This window comes from Neovison vison, chromosome 11, assembly GCF_020171115.1.
Source record: "Neovison vison isolate M4711 chromosome 11, ASM_NN_V1, whole genome shotgun sequence".
NCBI lineage: Eukaryota > Metazoa > Chordata > Mammalia > Carnivora > Mustelidae > Neogale > Neogale vison.
This window is the reverse complement of record NC_058101.1, coordinates 8289911-8310983: the sequence shown is the minus strand read 5'-3', so window position 1 is coordinate 8310983 and position 21073 is coordinate 8289911. Positions and strand designations below refer to the sequence as shown.

The 21073-nt window shown below is 39.4% G+C and overlaps 1 protein-coding gene across 1 annotated transcript; it reads left to right on the top strand.

The window, feature by feature from the left end:
• Positions 1–1701: 1701 nt before the first annotated feature.
• On the top strand, positions 1702–11975 carry AREG (amphiregulin). The gene is made up of 6 exons (XM_044224536.1): positions 1702–1962; positions 2989–3237; positions 6077–6278; positions 6996–7151; positions 9675–9786; positions 11717–11975. The coding sequence occupies exons 1-5, from the start codon at positions 1902–1904 to the stop codon at positions 9766–9768; spliced, it is 762 nt and encodes a 253-aa protein (XP_044080471.1). The 5' UTR covers positions 1702–1901; the 3' UTR covers positions 9769–9786; positions 11717–11975.
• Positions 11976–21073: the final 9098 nt, after the last annotated feature.

Genomic DNA, 21073 nt, shown 5'->3' with positions numbered 1-21073 from the left:
CGTGTGGGCAAGGCTCTGATTCTGTCTGAATCACAGTCTTCTCATCCAGCAAAAAAGATGATGATGCAGGTCTCTGCTTCACCCTGGGATGGGCACTGCCATCTTCCTAGTCTTATTGTCCATTCTGGGGCATACTTGGCCAGCAGGTATTCTTTCCACTTAAACTTTCTGCTGGAAAGGGCATGGCAGAGGACAAAATTATACCGCACCCTTGTTTTCCATGGAGCACTGAATCCTTCTTTGCATCTGATATAACGAAATTACTTTTCTAAGTATCTGACCTATGCCGCATGCAGCTCTTGGAGAGAAGGAAGCGGTCCTCATTTAATTTCTCTCTTTACCTGCACCCCCCGCATAAAAAATAAAAGAAGTGGATCACACAAATATACTCTCGACAAACACTGAATGGGAGAGAAGGCAGGAGTCATGATTGTTTATTTCATCCTATTAAACGTACGGTATTATTTAACCTGCTCACTTTGATATGTCATTAAGAAGTAAGTAGCTTTTTTCCCAGAATTAGGATAGATGCACTGTGATCCACATTCCTAAAAAGGCTGTTTTACTGGAAGAATTCAGGAAGAGATACGGATCTTCAGGACAAGGAACCAGTTAGAGAAAGAGAACAATGCGATTTTTTTTTTTTTTTTTCCTCCTCTTCAAGTCAAGAAAAATCCAGTTCTGGAGTTGAGTCTACATCAAAGTGAGTCAAATTGAGCAGCTCCCTCCCTCTTCATTTTAGCTTCTTTGAATGAATTGCCCTACCAGATTCAAACTGGGCCCGCAAAGCTAGACATTTTATCTTGGGATTTGAGTTGCACAGGCTTGGGTACCAACTTCATTTAAATGCCAATACCTTCCTTAGGATCAAGTCTTGTTCTCCCAGAAGCTCTCTTTTTCAGAGATCAGTGTAGTCTAAATTCCTTAACAGAGCAAAGAGAGGTTTTAGAGTCAGAAGCACTTGAATTTAAATCGTCTGCCTTCTGCCTTGACCAGCTAGGTCAAGTCTTCCTTGGAATATAGTGAACTGATAGTTAACCAGCAAGGCTGCTGAGTGAGATGGTGCAGGTAGTATTTAGTGTATAGTTTGGCAATAATACATGGTCAGTAAATCCGAATTTTGAGGGAAAGGGATTTGGAATTCTGGCCACTTGCCAGTAGTGGGTAGAAAAGCGCTGGTGGTTGAGATGAGGCCCCATCATAAATAACCCAGTTCCTCATTAGGAGGCGCTCTCTCTAGTCATTTAATGAACTCCATTATCCTTGTTCGAGACGTCGGGTTCTCATGCATTAAGTGACTCTTGGTCTTAAAGGACTTTTGCACCTTGATATGGAACTTTTCTAATTAACCCCCGTAACTGGTAGTTTTCAGATCAACCAAAGCGTACACGGAGGGTTTTCGGATGGTTGGAAAGAGCGGGACTTCGCGCGCTCAGGTAGGAGCTCGGGACTGGACGCCCACCGGGGACCCCGGGGCTGCTCTCAGCCGACTGCCAGGGTTGAATCTCCGTTCCTGCCGACGGCCCTCGGCGCCCCGGGGAGGTGGGGCTGCCCTCCGCGCGTGGTTTTGGGGTAGGAACCTCTCCCGGGGCGGCCTCCCGCCTCCACCCACGGCGGCGGCCGTGACGTCAGGACCCGGCCGGGTCCCCGCCCGGCCTATAAAGCGGCAGGTGCGCGCCGCGCCTCCGGAATGCTCGCACACCTTGTGCCTGCGCCCGAGTCGGAGCCCAGAGACCCGGAGGCGAGCGCTCGGGGCTCCTCCGAGCTCCCCAGCCCGGCCGGGCCGCGAGCACCGCCGCACCGTCCCCCGCGGCCCCTCTCTCTCCCACCACCTCCTTTTCCAGCGGCGACTCCCGGCCGAGTTGCCCCAGAGACCGCGACGCCGCCGCGCCCAGGGACCAATGAGAGCCCCGCTGCCGCCGCCGGCGCCCGTGGTGCTGTCGCTCCTGCTGCTCGGCTCAGGTAAGGACATCCCGGCTCCGAGTCTGCCGCCGGCGCTTCTCCCACGGCGGGCACCACCCTTCCCGGGAGAGGCGCCCGCGTAGCTCCGTCCCGGAGCTCACTACCGGGGAGGAGGAGGACAGCGCGCAGGTGTCGCTGACGTTCCAGGCCGGGAAGACGGTGCGGGACAGTCTCCGAAGTTTTGCTTTAGTCCAGCAGCGGGAGACCTCAGCGATCCCGGGGTCCAGATCCTTCCTTCTGCAGATAGAGAAGCCGAGTTCAGGCAGGTGAAGTGACTTCCGCAGATCTTAAGAGCAGTTAAGTCCTGCACCCAGAGCGCTTGCCTCCTGCCGAAATCCTCCATCTCCTCCGTCTGGTGATTCTATCTTGACCTTCCTAGAGGGCCTCACGCACGACGTTCCAGGGAGAAGCCATAGCTCCACGCTGATGCTGTCTTAGTGAGACCTACAAGACAGAGCAGGGGCTTGCAGCTTGAGGCCCCAAATTTCACCCAGGCCCCAGTTTCTTCCCTATGTAGGAACAAGGATAATGAAATAGTGACAATGAGAGTCATTATTATCAAATAGCATTTATATGGTTTTGCATTCCTATATGTGATCCTTTAAAAAATGTGAACCCATGTTGAGAAAGTCTGATATTTCGATCCAGAACCTGTCCATCCCAATGGGACATTCTGGCAAACACGAATGCCCCTGGCATGTGAGGTGATGGGAATATCCAGACAATACCTGTTAAGTAATTAGAATAACGTGCCTATCTGGCAGTGTTATTTGATGTGAAAAGTAGCGTAGATCATCTGTGGAAAAGAAAACCTTGATGAAAGCAGCTCTGTAAATTGGAACAGCTGACTTTGCTTGTTGGCAAAATGTGAAGATGCTTTCATAAGTGACTCAATCCCAAACAATAGCACATGTGCAATAACTGCTTTGATATCAGAAGACAAACATTTCTCCTGAACACAGCTGCCTGGTGAGAAGGCCACTCGGCTTTACCTTTTCTTTTCTTCCGTTGTTCTTTCTCCCACAGCCCATTATGCTGCTGGATTGGATGTCAATGACACCTACTCTGGGAAAGGGGAACCATTTTCTGGGGACCACAGCGCTGACGGGTTGGAAGTTACCCCGAGAACTGGGATGTCCTCAGGAAGTGAGATTTCCCCTGTGAGTGAAACGCCTTCTAGCAGGGAACTGTCCTCAGGGATCGACTATGACTATGCAGAAGAGTATGATAACGAACCGCAAATATCTAGCTATATCGTAGATGATTCAGTCCGAGGTGAGTGGAGGAGAAGGCCAAAACACAGCCTCTCAGATGTGTGTTTGCATGAGCAAAGCCAGTCCCTGCATCTTCGGGTGGTTTTCTTGTGTGTGTGTCTGTTGCATACCCCGTGGCTAAGCTACAACCTGAGACCAAAGAGCTTTGTGTGGGCACATCTGATATGTCCAGAGCACTAACAAATGTTTTATGTCTATTAAGTCTACTTCACAAGTGGGGATTGTTATCATTTTACAGATGTGATAACTGAAGTGCAAGGTTGTTTTGCCCCAGGTTCCACAGCCAGCAAGCAGTTGAGCCAGAATGAGAACTCTAGTGCTGGACTCCGCATCCTCTGCTCTTTCCCACGGGACCACATGACCCCCACGCTGAGCGACGGGCCAGGCGTAGACATCGCCAGTCCTCAGCTCTTACATCCATTCCCCACCGCCATGCTTCTTGAAATACCTGCATTTTAGAACAAATAAGGGAACAGAAAGTAATGGGAAAAGGAGCAATTGGACTTTAGCCTTTAAGTACCAGGTGCTGAGAAACTGGTGATTCTTAAACAACAATAACAGAAGCGGCAGCAGCAGAAGCAGCAATAATAGTACAACCTTCTGGAAATATTAAAGAAGGACAAATATGCATGGATTTCAAATGGCTAAAATCATGATTTAACCCCAAATCCCATGTGTTAGTTAAATATAGTGACCCTTAGTTTTATTCTTTCATGCTGTTATCTGATCTTTAAAAAAAAACAAAAACAAACAAACAAACAAACAAACAAAAAAAAAAACCTTAAATTTGCTTAAGGTGAAGAGGACCAAAGTAAGATATAAGTATTGTTCATTACCCTCCTATTACTTTGAAGTTTCAGGGATGATCAGGTCATTAGTAAATAGGCTCTAAATATCCTAGGAACATTCATTATGGAGGCAGGACGTAATGCCCCTTCTCTCCTGACCTAGTTTCCCTGACTTCTCCCCCTCTGGCTCCCAGACCTGAAGAAGGGACAGAAGGTGACAGCACAGGGACAGTGACAGGGTTGAGCAGGCAGTGAGGAAAGCTTTAGGGAGCACGCTACTTCATACTCTTTGTTTAGTAACTTGTGCTTTTATGTAAGAAGGGGAAGAGATCGGCTTATACTTCTTATTTTAGGAGAAAAGATTAGAAACTGTTCTCTTTTTTTTTTTTAAAGATTTTATTTATTTATTTGTCAGAGAGAGAGGGAGAGAGAGCGAGCACAGGCAGACAGAGAGGCAGGCAGAGGCAGAGGGAGAAGCAGGCTCCCTGCCGAGCAAGGAGCCCTATGTGGGACTCAATCCCAGGACGCCGGGATCATGACCTGAGCCGAAGGCAGCTGCCCAACCAACTGAGCCACCCAGGTGTCCCTAGAAACTGTTCTCTTGAAGAGGTTTCAAGTTGTTAGCATTTGAAAAGGCCAAATCAGTTGTTAGCAGTGAAACGGACTAGTGCATTGTGAAATAGTGAAACTAGTGGTTGAGCTCCTTGGAAAGGCTGCGGAGCCCAGGGGGTTGATGGGTACTACAGTTCTTCAGCATAGTGTCGATTTGTAATATATCTGATAATGTTCAGTAATATGCATTTAAAAATTTCTATTGGGGAACTGACTCTAACTCACGGTATTTTTTTACCATCAAAGTTTCAATAGAAAAATTGTGTAACTGGTTAAACATTGCTCCTAATTTGACTATTATTAATGTTATAATAACCTGCTGAAATACTCATAATATTTATTTGTTGCTTCCTGAAGCACAGGGTTCTATCTTTGATACCCTTCCCTATGTTTCTAATATTTTCTATTTAATGGACCATTATGCAGGACCATTATGACTAATGGTATTATGATACTGTGATATTTTCCTCTTTGCCCTGGACTCTGTTTACTAAATACTTGCTTAGAGAAGGCTGTTCAGGTATTAGTATAACAAAATGCACAGCTCCAATGTAAAAACTCCTTCCTGTATTTAGCCTGTGGGTATACTATACCCTGCATAGTTATAACATGGAACCGGTGCTTCTGTAGATCTGGAGTTAAGAAGAGCGAGTCTCTGAAGCATCACATACAAATATTTCCGATTCTTATTTTTCAAACATATTGACCACAAAAATTAGCCCCATGGAACTAATTATAACCCATTGTCATCTGGGAGTTGGAGAAATTGATTAATTCTAATGTGTAATTCTCAGATTTTTCCCACTCTCAAGTAATACACAGTAATGCCCAATTATGGTAGTGATCACAAGACTGAAATGAGTAAGTAAAATCAACAAATGTACTATAGTCTCGGTTTAATCTGTGGCATTGACCCGTCCAAGAGAAAACATAGCGTGGGAATGACAAGCTTTGAAACCCCAGCACTGTCGTATTCTAGCCGCGTGTCCTTGGACATGCTACTTGTCTTCACTCAACTCCAGTGTCTTCCATATCAGCTGTATAGCAATATATTCACCTGGGACCTGGCTTTAATCAGATTAATGCTCATTAACAAGAACTTAGCATGTATAGGAAATTTAAGAAATGTGTAAGATATTTCATGGATTTTTTTTTTAGACAGGTAATAAATAGTATTATCAATAATAATAAGAACAGTACAAAAAAATTCAAAATACATTTCTAAGCTAATAAAATAACAAGGAGGCTCAGGTGGTTAAGTGCCACACCATACAGATATTCTCTTTAACCAATTATTATATGTGAATTGTGTTGAATAATAAGAAAAGTATGGTCATTGTCCCCATGAGCTCTTACTGCTAAGACTTCTTTCTCTTACATCTCCAAAACAATTTTCAAGATGAAGAGAGATTGTTGTCAATAAATCGTTTTTTTTTTCAGTTGAACAGGTAGTTAAGCCCATGAAAAACAAAACAGAAAGTGAAAAGACTTCAGATAAACCCAAAAGAAAGAAAAAAGGAGGCAAAAGTGGAAAAAATAGAAGAAACCGAAAGAAGAAAAATCCGTGTGATGCAGAATTCCAAAATTTCTGTATTCATGGAGAATGCAAATACATAGAACACCTGGAAGCTGTAACATGCAAGTAAGTCTTCCTAAATTATATGGAAATCTGTATTTATAACACCACGTCTGAAACTCCTTGATGCAGAAAGCCATTTATTTTTCCCACATATAAACCAAGTGTCTGTAACATTTTTCTTAAATGACCAGCTGAAAAATACTTTATGCTTCCTTGATCAGGCTTATGTATGTACTTACAGAACCAATTAAAATGTAACCATTTAAAAATGTAAAAACCATCTCATTGACTTGCATACTGTAAAAAACCTGGCAAATGGCCAGAATTGACCTATGGGCTATAGTTTGCTGATCCCTGGTATAAATATATTCATGATAACATATTTACAAACCATTTAAAAAAAAAAGGCCTAAATGTACTCTTCACATAATCCTCCTTCCCCCTCAAAGCCACTAACACATTAAATGATAGTGGAATGTATTAGCTGCATAACAAGTCACTGAACTCATCAGTTGGTCATAAAAGGAGCACAAAGAATGAAAAGGTGTGTCTTCTTGGAATATCACACCCAAACTCATCTCAACTTGTTCTTATACTAATAGATCTCTGGCTTGAGTGCATTGTGTCTCATGATTTTGAAATACAAATAGATGGCATGACTTTTTTTTTTTTTCTGTGAGTGTTACAACTAAATGCCTATTGATGACCTGGAAAGTAAACTTAAAATATATGGACCGTTTTCAGTTATTACTGTAGTTTTTGAATGTGGGCTGTTTACAGATGCCATCAGGATTACTTTGGCGAACGGTGCGGAGAAAAGTCCATGAAGACTCAGAGCATGGTTGACAGTGATTTATCAAAAATCGCTTTAGCCTCCATCGCCGCCTTTGTGTCTGCGGTGAGCTTCACGGCCATTGCCGTTGTCATCACAATCCAGTAAGTCTTGCATAACCTACACATTCGCACTAAAATAATGCCAGGTTGATTTTTTTTTTCAATATGCCTATCCCAATGTCCTATATCCTATTTTAGATGACTTATTCTATCCGTGGCATGTGACCTTTGCTAATATCTTTACACTTCATTGACAAAGACCATAGATTCTGGTCAAAAATCATATTACTTTGGCCACCACGGAAACTTAATATGTAAGGCTGTTTTTCAAACACCCTATAGACCTTTTTTGAACTTAAAAATCGATGGCTTTCTTTCATGTCATATCTCCACTCATGGCTCCCTGCAAATCCCAGAGTGTTGGTACCGACTCTGAACATCTATAAGCATAAGGAAGCCTCCCAGAGGAGCCTAATTAAGGCCTGGTTCACAGCAGGTTGTTAGAGAGTCTGCTTTGGCACTAAAAAAAATAAATATAAATAAATAAATAAATAAATAAATAAATAAATAAATCACAAAGAGCTTCAAACCAGTAGCCAAGAAAAGCTCTATCCTCTGCTTCTAGTAAAATGCAAAATTCTAAGTTAGATATCACAGCATGGTACTGATTTAACCTAGAGCTTATGCCAGTTTTATAATTGTCAAAGGTGATATGGGAACTCAATTACTAAAACAAAACAAAACAAAACAAAATTTTCCTCCATATGGCATGGCGTAGGAAGCAGGGACAATTCCATTACTGTTCTACTCCTGCAGTATCTGTCCTGTCTTCACAATAACAGATCACCACACTTCACTTCATGTTAGAAGTAGACTGTTCCTGGTAGTAGGCACTGGTGGGTATGTCAAAATGGCATTGTCTGTCAAACAGAAGTCAGTGAATTAAGGAAGTTGGGGGAGGGTGTGAATGGCTCTGTAATGACTCATGTGCTACTCGAGCTTGGGAAAAGCAATAGACTCATTATTCTAATTTTAGGTCTTGGTAAATTACTTTAACAACTGGATTGTGTGCATGATCTACCACTCCTGCCATTCAGGAAACAAGGGGTTATCTTCTGCCATTGTTTACTATTATTTTAAATGCAGATCAGATAATGATAAAAAGGAACATTTAAAAAAAACTGTTTTATGATGCACATAGAGTTTGATGTGTGGTTTAAATTTGTTTTGCACACCCTGGAAATTATTTTGATCTGTTAATACCTCAAGCCAGATATGCAAATTCCTCAAGCCAGACGAATCATGATTGTTTGACATAGAAGGATAGAAAGAAAAAAATAGCCAGTTACGGAAGATGTTTTGAAATAATTATTCAAACTTGGGATCATTCAGGGTGAAATATTTAATTATCCTTCGGAAAGGCATGGAAAAACTTTTGGTCATGTTGGCACTCTTAAAACTAAGCAGTGACTTCTCTCCTTTTCTATCATATTCTTGTGTTTGACACATAAACAGCAGCCAAAGCTGCATTTTGCTGTCTTTTCCATAATTGGTTTTTTTCCCCTCAAACCTCATGACAAAGATCATATGATTTTAGGAGTAATGTTTGGTAGACAGATTAGAGACCCATTAAAAATATAATTTCTTGTATGACACCCAAGACATTTTTAAATGATTGAATTTTACTAGAGAGTAACAATGAATAAAACCAAAAGGACATATTTATTATATATAGAAGTAAAGAAAACCCAACTTGTTTTATAAGCTTCTGTGAAAAAATTCTGATCATTTAAATTAGTTGATACAAATGTAAAGTCCTTTGTGATAAAACTATACTATCTTCTTCTTCCTCCAACTGTACATGCACCTGGGCTAAGGGTTGAGGAAAAAAGCAAAGAATGAGGTTTTGCCATTTGCAACAACATGAATGAACCCAGAAGGTATTGTGCTAAGGGAAATTAGTCAGACAAAGAAAGAAACATACCATATGATTTCATTTATATGTGGAATCTGAAAAACAAAACAAATGCATAAACAAACAAACAAAAAGCAGAAATAGACCCATAAATACACAGAACAAAATGATGGTTGTCAGAGGGCAGAGAGTGGGGAGATGGGCAAAATGGGTGAGGGGTAGTGGGAGATACAGGCTTCCAGTTATGGAATGGATAAGTCATGGGAATAAAAAGCACAGGATAGGGAATATAGTAAGGATATTGTAATGGTGTTGTATGGTGACAGATGGTAGCTACGCTTGTGGTGAGTATAGTATAATGTATAGATTTATTGAATTGCTATAATATACACCTGAAACTAATGTAACATTATCAACTATAAAAACCCACACGTATAAATGTGTTCCATGCCTTCTGAAAGTTTGTGTCTCAAGGGGTATCTATTTAAATCTCAGTAATCTGGGAATATGTTTATATAAAGTCACCATGAACATCCTCTTAAAAAGAATGGTAGTAATTTATAGCAAGGTCTAAGTTTTGATTTGGAATAGAATACAGTGTAATGGCCTATCAGGACTCACAAAAAGGAATTCCCTGTACTCATGAAAACCCCAGTCAATATATAGATGAATAGAACTTTGATGACCGTGGAATATCTTGTTGTCTGAAGGCTTCGAAAACGATACTTCAGGGAATATGAAGGAGAAGTTGAAGAACGAAAAAAACTTCGACAAGAAAATGGAAACGTGCAAGCCATAGCGTAACTGAAGATAATACTACAGGTTTGAGTTTTAAAAGATAACTATAGATGATATCTTACAATTTTGAAAAATATAACATCTGTTATCTCATGTGAAGAAAGTAATAGTTCTTAATTATGAATACACTATTAACATTGGCTACACTGAAGTCTTAATCTTTGAGCATGAGATGGAGTTCAACAGAGAGAAAGGACTACTACTACAAAGGATGTAAAGATGAGGCAGACACAAACACTCTTCTCAGAGAAGTTAGCATTTAGTAGACAAAAAATAGTATAAGGAATCAGAATGCTAGGGCAAGTAAAAAATATATGTCATATAAAAGGAATATGAGGAGTTTCCAGTGAAGGAGAAGAAGTCCTGTGGATCATGTGTAGGGAGCTGGAAAGGTTGTCCTATATAGAGTGGCACTGGAAGTGAGCCTCCAAGGACTGACAAGATTGGGACAGGCAGTTATGAAGGAAGAGGAAGATTAATACTGTAAAATGGGCTGGGTCACTTTAGAAACTTCAGACAAATGGCTTAGTTCAAATGGGTGTTGAGGAGAGAAAGCTAGAATGAAGGTTGAGCTCACATGGTGGGGAGCCAAGTCAGGTACATGACTACAACTCTGAGGAAGTGGAGGGAGCAGGTTGAACATCCTTTTAAAGAAAGGAAGGGGGTGGGCGCCTGGATTGCTCAGTTGGTTAAGCATATGACACTCAATTCCCATCCACTCACGTCATGATCTCAGGGTTGTGAGATCGAGCCCCTCATTGGACTCCACACTGGGCATGGAATCTGCTTAAAATTCTCTCTGCACCTTCTCCACCTCCAAAAAAAAGCGAAGTAGGAAGAGATAAGGGGTAAAAATTTGAGAGATAGGTTGGGTAAAGGATATATTGTAGTTCTTATTTTTAAGGTTTTTTTTTTGTTGTTGTTGTTTTTTGTTTTTTTTTTTTAAAGAGGCAGAGCTGAGCATATTGTAGGGAAAAGTAAGGAGCTATGGAGAGGAATATTTTATTAATAACTAAAATGGACAGCTAATGAAGCAAACTTCCAGAGGAAAAGCAGACAACAAGATCAAGGACACGTGTAAAGTTGGTCAGAAGGAGGAGGTCCATTTCCTTAGACAATCAGGAAAGATGTCCCATCAAGTCATTGATTCGCTACCTTCAGTGGGTTTAAGAATTGCTTGAGATGCTGGTTATGTATGTACATTCCTAAGCCAAACCCTAAATCTACTAAATTCACTATCTCCCTTTTTATAGAACACCACAGATGCTTGGAGAAACACCCCATTTAGCATTGGTTAAGTGCAAGTATTTCATTCTGAGCCTGTTACAGAATTGGCTTAGTAACTCCTGAAATGGATAATTATTGATGCAATGCTGTGTTCAGTACTTAGTGCATCAACATTTATTATAATTTTGGCTTAATGTACTGAAGCTGACCACTGACATGAAGAAAGGTAGATTTTTGGTTATTTAGTGCAACTGAGATTTCTCAAAGAAGATCTGAGATGATTTTTGTAAAAGGAATATGCTGTGTTGGCACATAGTGGCTGCCATTAGCTGGTAGCTACTATTATTATGCCCTCAGTACTAATTATCCTAAATTAACTGTATATCACAAATACACCGAGCCATTTAATCTTTCTTTTTAATTATGTCCACTGCATAGATTTGGTTAGGAAAACTGCTTCCCATGAGTGTTGTTGTTTTTTATTAAGTGGAATTTGACAAACCAGGTTTCAGCGTAGGCAGCTCTCTACCTAAATAGACATCCAACCAAAGCTGTGAAAGATGGACTCAGGTCAAAGTGGTAGTTTATCTCTGAAAACCTTTTAGCATTTTTTAGAAGACATTCTAAATTGATAGAATTTCCGATTCCTGATTTTTTTTTTATATTTTCTTAAAGCTATATTGAAATTGAGCTTTATCTCTAATATTTTTATTTTCCTTTTGACTAGGGTATTGGATCGGAGTCACTGCCAAGTTACAACCACGAGTGATGAGTTGGTTCCTCTTTTCGGTGGATCATAAAAAAACAGAACCTTTTTTGTTCTGTTGGTTTTAAACTTTCAGTTGTCGCTTTTTATGCTAAGTTCTTATTTCTGTACATAAAGTTGCATGGAGATAAAGTATTTTTTCAAGTTGTAAATAATTTATTTAATATTTAATGGAAGTGTATTTATTTTACAGCTTATTAAACTTTTTTAAGCAAAGAGATTGAGAGTTTGAATATTAGTTTTGAGATTTCAAGACTCTAGGGTATCTTTCTCCTAAAGCCTTGATGATCATTTTGAAAGAAGTTCCTACACCTTTTTTTCTGGTATTTATGTTGATCTTCAGAACTTATTTCTTTTCCTAGAAAACACTCTTCATGGAAAATTATAAACTTGAGTAGTTCAGTCCTCCCACAAACACTAATATCTAAACTGGCCTTTCTTATTCCTTGTAGAACTTATTCCAAGTCCTCGTAGTTTGAAAATTTCTAAAGTCAACATGTGACACTGCCTCTCTGTCACAGTAGACACACATATTATGAAAGAGAGAAAATCCACTGCCCAGCATCATCACCACCACAAACAAGAAAAAGACAAGAATAAATTTGAAGATTACAAATATGGCATTGCAAAAGAACCAGGAAGTGTTTAGAGACTTCTTTCTCTAATATCATGACATGAATGTACAAAGCATCTAAAACCCACTCCTCCTTTTCCTCCCTTTGCTACTTTTTTTTTTTTACATGATTTTAACCAAATCCACGTGCATTTATGCTGAGTGTTCTTTCAAGAATGTAAATTCCCTGGAATGACCCACTGTTTGGTTCCTAGCTGACCAACTAAGTTACCTGCATATAAAGCGAAACAAGCCAAGCTATATAATGTATGGGGAATATTTTTGAGGAAATTAGCCAATATTAAGTATAATTCCAGCAATCATCTCACTGAATTTCATAAATGAAAGGTGCCTTAAGGATCAAGAGTTCCATTTCTCTCTAGGATATCATTCTCCAATCCTTGTCTAGTGGTCATCAAACCAACCAATTACTAGTCTCACCTGCACATTATCACATGAGTTTAAGATGTCTAAATGCCCGGGCCTCCCTCCCAGAGCTTCCAATTTAAACGAACTGGTTTGGGTCATTGGTATGTGGATTTTAAAAAGGTCTCCAGGTATTTCCTACATGCAGCCAGTATTGAGAACCTCTGATCCTGCTTGAACATCTTCAGTACACATTTTCTTCAACCTCATTTACTAAATAGTTATGGTGGATGATTCCAGTATAGTGCTGGGGATACAAGACAGAAAAGCCCTGACTTGGAGACATTTGCTACCCAGTTGGTGCGAGGGGGTATGTTTTGTCAATGCAGTGCAATAAGTAACTAGGTGAGGTGTGTACCAGGAACCCATGGGAGACCAGGGAGCTGTCACCTACCCTGGCCTGAATGAGTCAGGGAGGGCTTTCTAGGGAGATGCCAGCTGAGAAGATCCTTGAAGGATGAGTGGGAATTATGTGGAGATCATTACAAGGGCAAGCGAAATTACCAAGTCATCAAACAGTATGACCCAAAAGAAAAATACATAAAGCAGCTCAGTATTACTGAAGCAAAAAGTGTGAAGTCCACAGAGGCTGCAAAGGCAGCTGGAATGGTGAGGACAGGGTCACATGGCGCCTTTAATATATACTGCAGGCCATGAGGAATCATTCCAGCCAGTTGGTCAAGGGTAGAAACATGATCAGATTTGCATTCCAATTAAGTTATAAGGCAACAGTGTGGGGAAGGGGTTTGAGCCAAAGCCAAAGGTCAAAGATTGGCTTGGAAGCATTTGAATGAACACCTGAATCTGAGAAGGTAAAGGAGGGAAAGAGAAACTCAACAGGTATCTGAAGGTTTGTAATAGATTAAAAATGTGAAAACAAGGCTAACTGTTATAAAACAAGACTGTGGGTAATGAGATAGCAAGGGAATTGAAAAAGTCAAAGATGACCTTCAAGTTCCTGGCTTTGGTGGCTAAGTGGATGGTGATGCAATTTTAAATAGGTAATCTCTGTAAGTATATTGAACATTCTAGATAGGAAGCATTTTTTTTTTTATCCTTGACTGAAAAATAGTTCTTCTCTATTTTGTAAAGACATCCTTTCTAATTTGCATTGGATTTATGGGAAAATAAGGACCAGCCCAGCCAATTAGTCAACTGAATCAACCATAGTCCTCACTTCACAACTAAGATTGAGTATATGAGGGGAAAAATCTGCATGTGTGATAATGAGTTCAGCTTTGGATCTGTTGAATTGGAGATGCCAAGAGATATCTACTCAGCAGTTTGATATACAAACCTAAAGGTCATTGAGTGGAAGAATTATATATTGGAAGTTCTCAAAATATGTATGGTAACTGAAGCCACAGAAGTGGCCAAGATTACCAAAGGAGGCTATAAAGAGTCCACAGAAAATATATTTATATTGACCAATCTCCCCAGTCATCACTACACAAGTGTATAGAAAAGCCAGGCAACTATAGCCACTGTGAAGGTTCTAGGCACTTGCCAGCTTATCCCCTGTACTTTTCTAGCTCTTAAAAAGTTTATTAAACCATTATAGTGGAGTAGAAGGAAAGAAAATAAAACTTACTCTTTCATAATAAAAATAATAATCTTAAATTTCTTGAGGACACAGATACACCATGGATTATTCTAACTGCTTTGCACATAGTCACTCATCAAATGCTCATATCCTTAAAAAGTAAATACATTTACAGGTAAGTAAAGTAAGGCTCAGGGCACCTGGCTGGCTCAGTTGATGGAGCATGCAACTCTTGATCTTGGAGTTGTGAGTTTGAACCAACATTGGGTATAGACCTTACTTAAAATAAAATACTTTTAAAAATAAAAAATAAAAAAAATAATAAAGGTTCAGAGAGATTAAGTAACTTTTCTATGGCCATACAGCTGGTAAATGATAGAGTCAGACTTTCTGGCTCCAGAGTGGGCCTATTTTAACTACTTTCTCTACTACTTCCTAGTCAGATGTTTATTTGAGGTTTAAAGAGTATTATCTGCATATGAATTTAGCATGGTTTAAAACTCCCACTCATAAGAAATCTGGTTTATTTCTTCAAGACTCAGATGACACTTTTATCTACCTCTGCTGCCTTCACAAAACATCCTAGCCTATAAACTCCCTCATGATACATAGAATACACAACTTAGAATTAGCCCACTACAGGGGTAAGAAAGCTGGATTTTTTTCCATAAACCCATAAATTTTATTCATAAATTTAAAAATCAGTAAAGAGTTGCTTCTGGGGTAGAGAATATTAATTCCCTGGAACTTCTGGCCAGCTTCATGTGTAGGCAAGGTGAACTCCAGTGGTCGGAGGAAGTCCTCAGGCAATGAGATACTGGAGGTAGAGCTGATATGCTTAGAAACAGAAATGACAGGATTTGTAGGTGGAGTACAATGAGCATCTGCTAAAGTGGCTGGTTTGTTGCTGAACAATTTAACTCTTATTTCTTGACTATGTTGTTATTCATTCAATAAACAATTATAATTATTAAACTCAACTATGTACAAGGCAAACATAGATTACTAAAAAACATCTCATATGTCCTAAGAAAAGTATTTACAAAGTTAACAACAGAAGGGAAATGGCAAAGTCAAAGATTTAAATAGTGCCAAACTAGATAATAATTTTATCAATAATTAATAATTCACTTTGTCAGACGGATCTGAACTTTATGAGGAATAAGTAAAGTAATGACACTGCTTTTCTTCCATGACTTAGAAATCAATCTCATTACTCAGTAGTACCTCATGTAAATACACTCACATTAATTTCCAACCCTTTAAATTACACATGTATAATACGTTTGTTAAATCATTCATAAGTATTTCTTGAACATCTACTATAAGTATAATGATGCTTTTCACAGTGCAACCCAAATTTCTTTCCAATATCTCTGCGTAAACTGATTATGTCATCAGCTTTTCTGGGTGTGTATGTGTGTGCATGCTGGTGGTGAGGTCATTGGCAGCTCGAGTTATAAAGTTAAAATGCAATACAATTAGAAAACTTGAAAAAGATCACCAAAAACTACTATATGTCCAGACTCTAATATAATATAAAATCTTTTGAGTTAAAAATCGTTAAAAAAGTTACAAAATGCTTAAAACTGAATAAAAATGTTTTGTCAAAATGTGTGAGGCACAGGTAAAATAGTACTTGGACAACTTGTTGATTTAAAGATATTTGTCAGAAAGCAAGATGGGCTTGAAAGGAAAACAACTTAAGCTAAATATTTAACTCAAAATTTAGAAAAAGGCCAATAGAATAAGCCCAAGAAGTTTAGAAGGAAGTATTTAAAATAAGGGAAGGGATGAATGACAGAGATTATTGGAAAACAAAGCCAAACGGTCATTCTTTGGAAATACTAGTAAGATAGGCCTCTGTTAAAATGGGTCAAAATAAAAAGATGTATAAAAATATATATATATTTTATATATAAATATATGTATATGTAATATATAAAAATAAGCATAGATATAAAAATTCAAAAGCATGTTTAAAAATTACATTATGATGGCACCTGTGTGGCTCAGTTGGTTAAGAATTATCTGACTCTTGGCTTTGGCTCAGATCTTGATCTCAGGGTTGTGAGATTGAGCCCAGTGTGGAGCCTGCTTAAGATTCTCTCCTCCCTCTCACTGTGCCCCTCCCCCCCACTCATGCATGCTTTCTCTATAAAAATAAACAAATGAATGAATGAATAAATAAATAAACATAAAAATTTGCATCATGAACATATAGTTTTTTGTCAGGAATGCAAGGATGGTTCAACAACAGAAAGCCTATCATTGTTATATTTAAAAAAAAGTAAAAAACATTAGAAATCAAAATACAGTTAAAAAGCATTTTTTAAATTTTTATTTTATTTGAATCCAGTATGGTTAAAACCTTTTTTTAAAATTAAAGGCAGAGAAACTGATTTATATTTTAAAATAATTTTAGGGGCACCTGGGTGGCTCATTGGGTTAAATAAACCTCTGCCTTCAGCTCAGGTCATGATCTCAGGGTCCTGGGATCAAGCCCCACATTGGGCTCTCTCCTCAGCAGGGAGTCTGCTTTCCCCACTCTCTCTGCCTGCCTCTCTGCCTACTTGTGATCTCTCTGTCTGTGAAATAAATAAATAAAATCTTTAAAAAAAATTTTAGAACTAGGAATAGGATACTTCCTGAGCTTGATATAAGCTATATATGAGAAGTAATGACAGAATTTATACTTAGAAACAGATCTATAGATTCTCTCCTTTTAAAATTAAGAATAAGACAAGGATGTCCATCATCACTACCACTAACTACTGTTTAACCTAGTATAAAAATTCTGACTAAAGTTGTAAGAAAAGGAACAGAAGAAGTATAAGAATTTGTAAAAGAAAAGTAAACATTTTCTTGTTCACAAATAATATGATTGATAGTCTACCTAGAGTAACCACAAAGTTAATATGCCAATTATTAGAATTTATAAGAGAATTTCATGGGATCACCAGATAGAATATAAATTTTCAAAATTAATAGTTTTTTTCTTTAATGACAAATTAGCTCGATCTTAAAATAAAAAATAAAGTAGGACTCACAATTGTTAGCAAACTATATGTGTGCATATACATACATATGTGTATTTAAAAGTACATAGGATTTTAAAATTAGATATGTGTTAAAAGAAAACAAATCTGTCATGGAGAGAGTATCTTAGACTTTAGAATGTAGAGAGGTTAATTTTCTTCCCAAATAATCTTTAAATTCAACAAAACGCTAATCAAAATTCCAGCTGGGTGTTTTGAGGAACTCTGTACATCATATTCTAAATTTGCATGGGAAAATAATAGTTCATGAAAACCTACCATTTTGACAAAGAAAGCGAAAAAGAAGCTTTGTATATAGAGACATATACAATGTAAAGTAGTAAAACAGTGTGGTTCTTGATTGAGTATGGACACGAATATGAACAAATAGACCAACTTAACAACACAGAGAGCTCAGAGACAACTAATTATGGGATAAAAACTGCACTATAAATTAGTAAGGAAAATACTGACTGCTTAGCAAATGTTGTAGAAAAAAAGGAGTCTTCGAATGTGGAGAAAAATAAAATCAGATGATTATTTTACATCGTAGCTAAAGGTGGACCCCACAAAGATGAAAGACCTGAATGTGAAATGCAACTCTATCAAGTGAATACAAAATAATGCGAGAAAATATGCTTGTGACTTAAGATTTGTAAGGATTTAAGCGAAATGCCACAATTTAAAGACATGAAGAGGAAAACTGCTTTTTTGAGTATGTCAAAATTAGGGAGTTCTGTTAAAAGAAAAATGCCATGGGTGAATTTGACAGATAGTTGACAGAATTATAGAAGAAATTGGCAATGTCTGAAACCAAAAAGAGATTCTAATATGCAAGAAATGACTAAAAATTAACAAGAAATTACAAGACCTTCAACTTAATGGGGGAAAGGATATGAGCAAAGAATTCCCAGAATCTGAAATGTAAGTGACTAATAAGTATGTGATCTGGGCTAGTGCTAGCCCATATGTTGCCTTGCTGCAAATCAGCAAAAATCAGCCTTTTCTGCAGATAGCTCATAGTCATGCCAGGGCACGCAGAGCATGGTTTGGATCTTACTTCCCACTATCGTTCTTCACTGGGGACACTTGTGTAACTATAAATGCACATTCAAACATCATGGTGCTGACCAGAAAGATATGCTTGAACATATTGGAAATGACAGAAAAACAAAACATAGGGTATCCCTTGATACCCTCAGATTTGCAAAAATAGATCATGTTGGCAGAAGCTTGCGGATGTAGAGACCCTTAAACATTACTGACTGGAGGGGCACCTGAGTGGCTCAGCAGGTTAAGCTTCTGCCTTCGGCTCAGGTCATGATCTCAGGGTCCTGGGATCGAGCCCCATATCGGGCTCTCTGCTCAGCAGCGAGCCTGCTTCCCTCTCTCTCTCTGCTGGCCTCTCTGCCTACTTGTGATCTCTTTCTCCCTGTTAAATAAATTAAAAAAACAAAAAAACATTACTGACTGGAGGTCAGCCTGGAGGTTACCCTCATGATGATGGTACTTAATCAGATTAAAGGTAAATATGCCCCATTACCCAAGGCGAACATATCCCTGGGACAGGTGGGCTCACAAAGGGACTTGCCTGAGGATGTTCCTTGCGGTGTTGTTTACAATAGTGGTGAATTAGAGGGAGTCTAGTGTCTGTTACTGATACCACAAAGGTCTAACATGCTGAGTACAAACTGGAAGACAGTATCAGCCATCAGAAGCAGAGGAGGTGTATTCGTAGTAACATGAATAGATTTTTTTTTAATGTTAAAATTTTTAAACGTGGTACTGAAGCAAGTTAGAAATAAACCAAGATTGATTCATACTTCTTTATGTTAATTAGTACTCATTTTACAAAGGTCACAAATTACTAATATTAAGTAACACTTTAAGTAAATATAAAAAAGGAAGGCCACATAAAACACATCATAGTTGTCACCTAATGGTGAGGGAAGGGTGCTGGGAGCAGAGGGATGGCAAGGAAGGTATTGAGAATTAACTAAATAAAACAACAGGAAGTCTGAGAAGTATGTTTAATTTAAGCTTCTAACCCTATGGTCAAAAACAACAAAACAAAACAAAAAAACAAACACAACAAGCAGTAGAAAAAAACATGTGCATAAAATGATGACAAGTAAATGAAGTTAATAAATATGAGGTTTAAATTGTGATTAAATTATGGACATGGGGGAAGGTGTTGTAGACCGTAGAAGGCTTCACTGAAGTGAAGGTGTCATTTAGCTGATATCTGAAGGCTGAAAGGGACCCGCGTGAGAAGCTTGGGGCAGGTCGCAAATAAGACAACGAGTGAGAACGTCCCCCTTGGAGGAGCTGTGGTAAGAACGGAGTGAGGGAGGGAGGGCAGGGCCGGATCTGCCACAAGGCACTGGAGTTTAGGTTCCTGCATGAATACGAGGGGAGGCCATGGATTGACTTAAAAGCGAAAAGTCTCAGGGTTTGATCAGCGCACCATGTTGCTGTGTGGAGAACGGACTGGAAGAGGACAGGGAAGAGCCAGAGAGATCCGTGGAGGCAATGGCACTTTCTGGGGGCAGGACAGGAGATAAAGGAAGCTTGGCTGAAGATGGTGGTGGTGACAGTGGAGAGAACTAGACGCTGCTGGAGAACATGAAAGACAGCCTGCAGGACAGAGAACTTGGAGAAAGTAGTCACTCTAGTTATGGGTCTAAATCTTATCCACAAAAAAAGAATTACAGTTTTCTCCTGCTCTCCAAAAGTAGAGATGAAAACTTTCATAACCTCAAATAGCATACACCAAAGAAACAAGTACCATTAATTTACATGGAAAAAATTTTTTTAACTAAAACAGTTGTCAATCTGGTCTTCATATTTCACAATACAAATGAAAATCGCCTTTTTTTTTTCAGTCCTGCCACTCCCCTGCCAAAACTATTTTTGCTTTGATAGGAAGGGGGAGCAGTCTTCCCTGTCTTGATATGAGAAGACATCTAAAGTCACAGTGCCATCATCTCCTGGTAAAGAAGAACAAGTAATATAAAATGGATATAAAGAGGTTCCTCTCCCTCCTTACATGTCTGGTCAAGTCCTGGCTCGATGGGGCACCCTCATGGGACAGGCAGGAGTCATGGGACGGGTGGGAGGTCTCATCACTGTGGGGAGGGGTGCAGACATCATTGGCATGTGACCTTCTGTAGATGGCCTCATTCCAGGAGCAGGTCCCACTGGCATGATCCCAGGAAGATGAGGGCCTATCACTGACATCATGGCAGGGGCCCCCATTTTAGGTGCTGGCATCATAACAGGGTGAGGAGCCCTGGGGAGATTGCGGGGAGGTGGGATCAATGCCCCGCAGGAGAAGCCAGCAACGGAGCAGGAGGTAACTTTCTTGTAAAGGCAAGGAGGCTGCTCCTGCATCCATTTCTGATAGCAGCCTTTCACGTTCTTTGGGTTTCCCCCAACGGCAGCGTGTCTTTCTCACAGATGTGGTGTCTTGGGTGAGGCGTGGGTCACTGCAGTCACAATAAAGCTTAGGCATGTTGCACAAAATAAATCGAAAGAAGCCCAGATGTTCACAGATAAGTTAAAAACTCTGGTGGCTGGTGGCTGGCTGCTGAGATGCAGAGCCCCATTGGGGGTAGGAGCTTGGCGGAGCTGCTCAGGGTCACCCTCCCTCTTTAATGGCTCAGTACAAAATAAATACTGAACACTGCTTTCCCTTT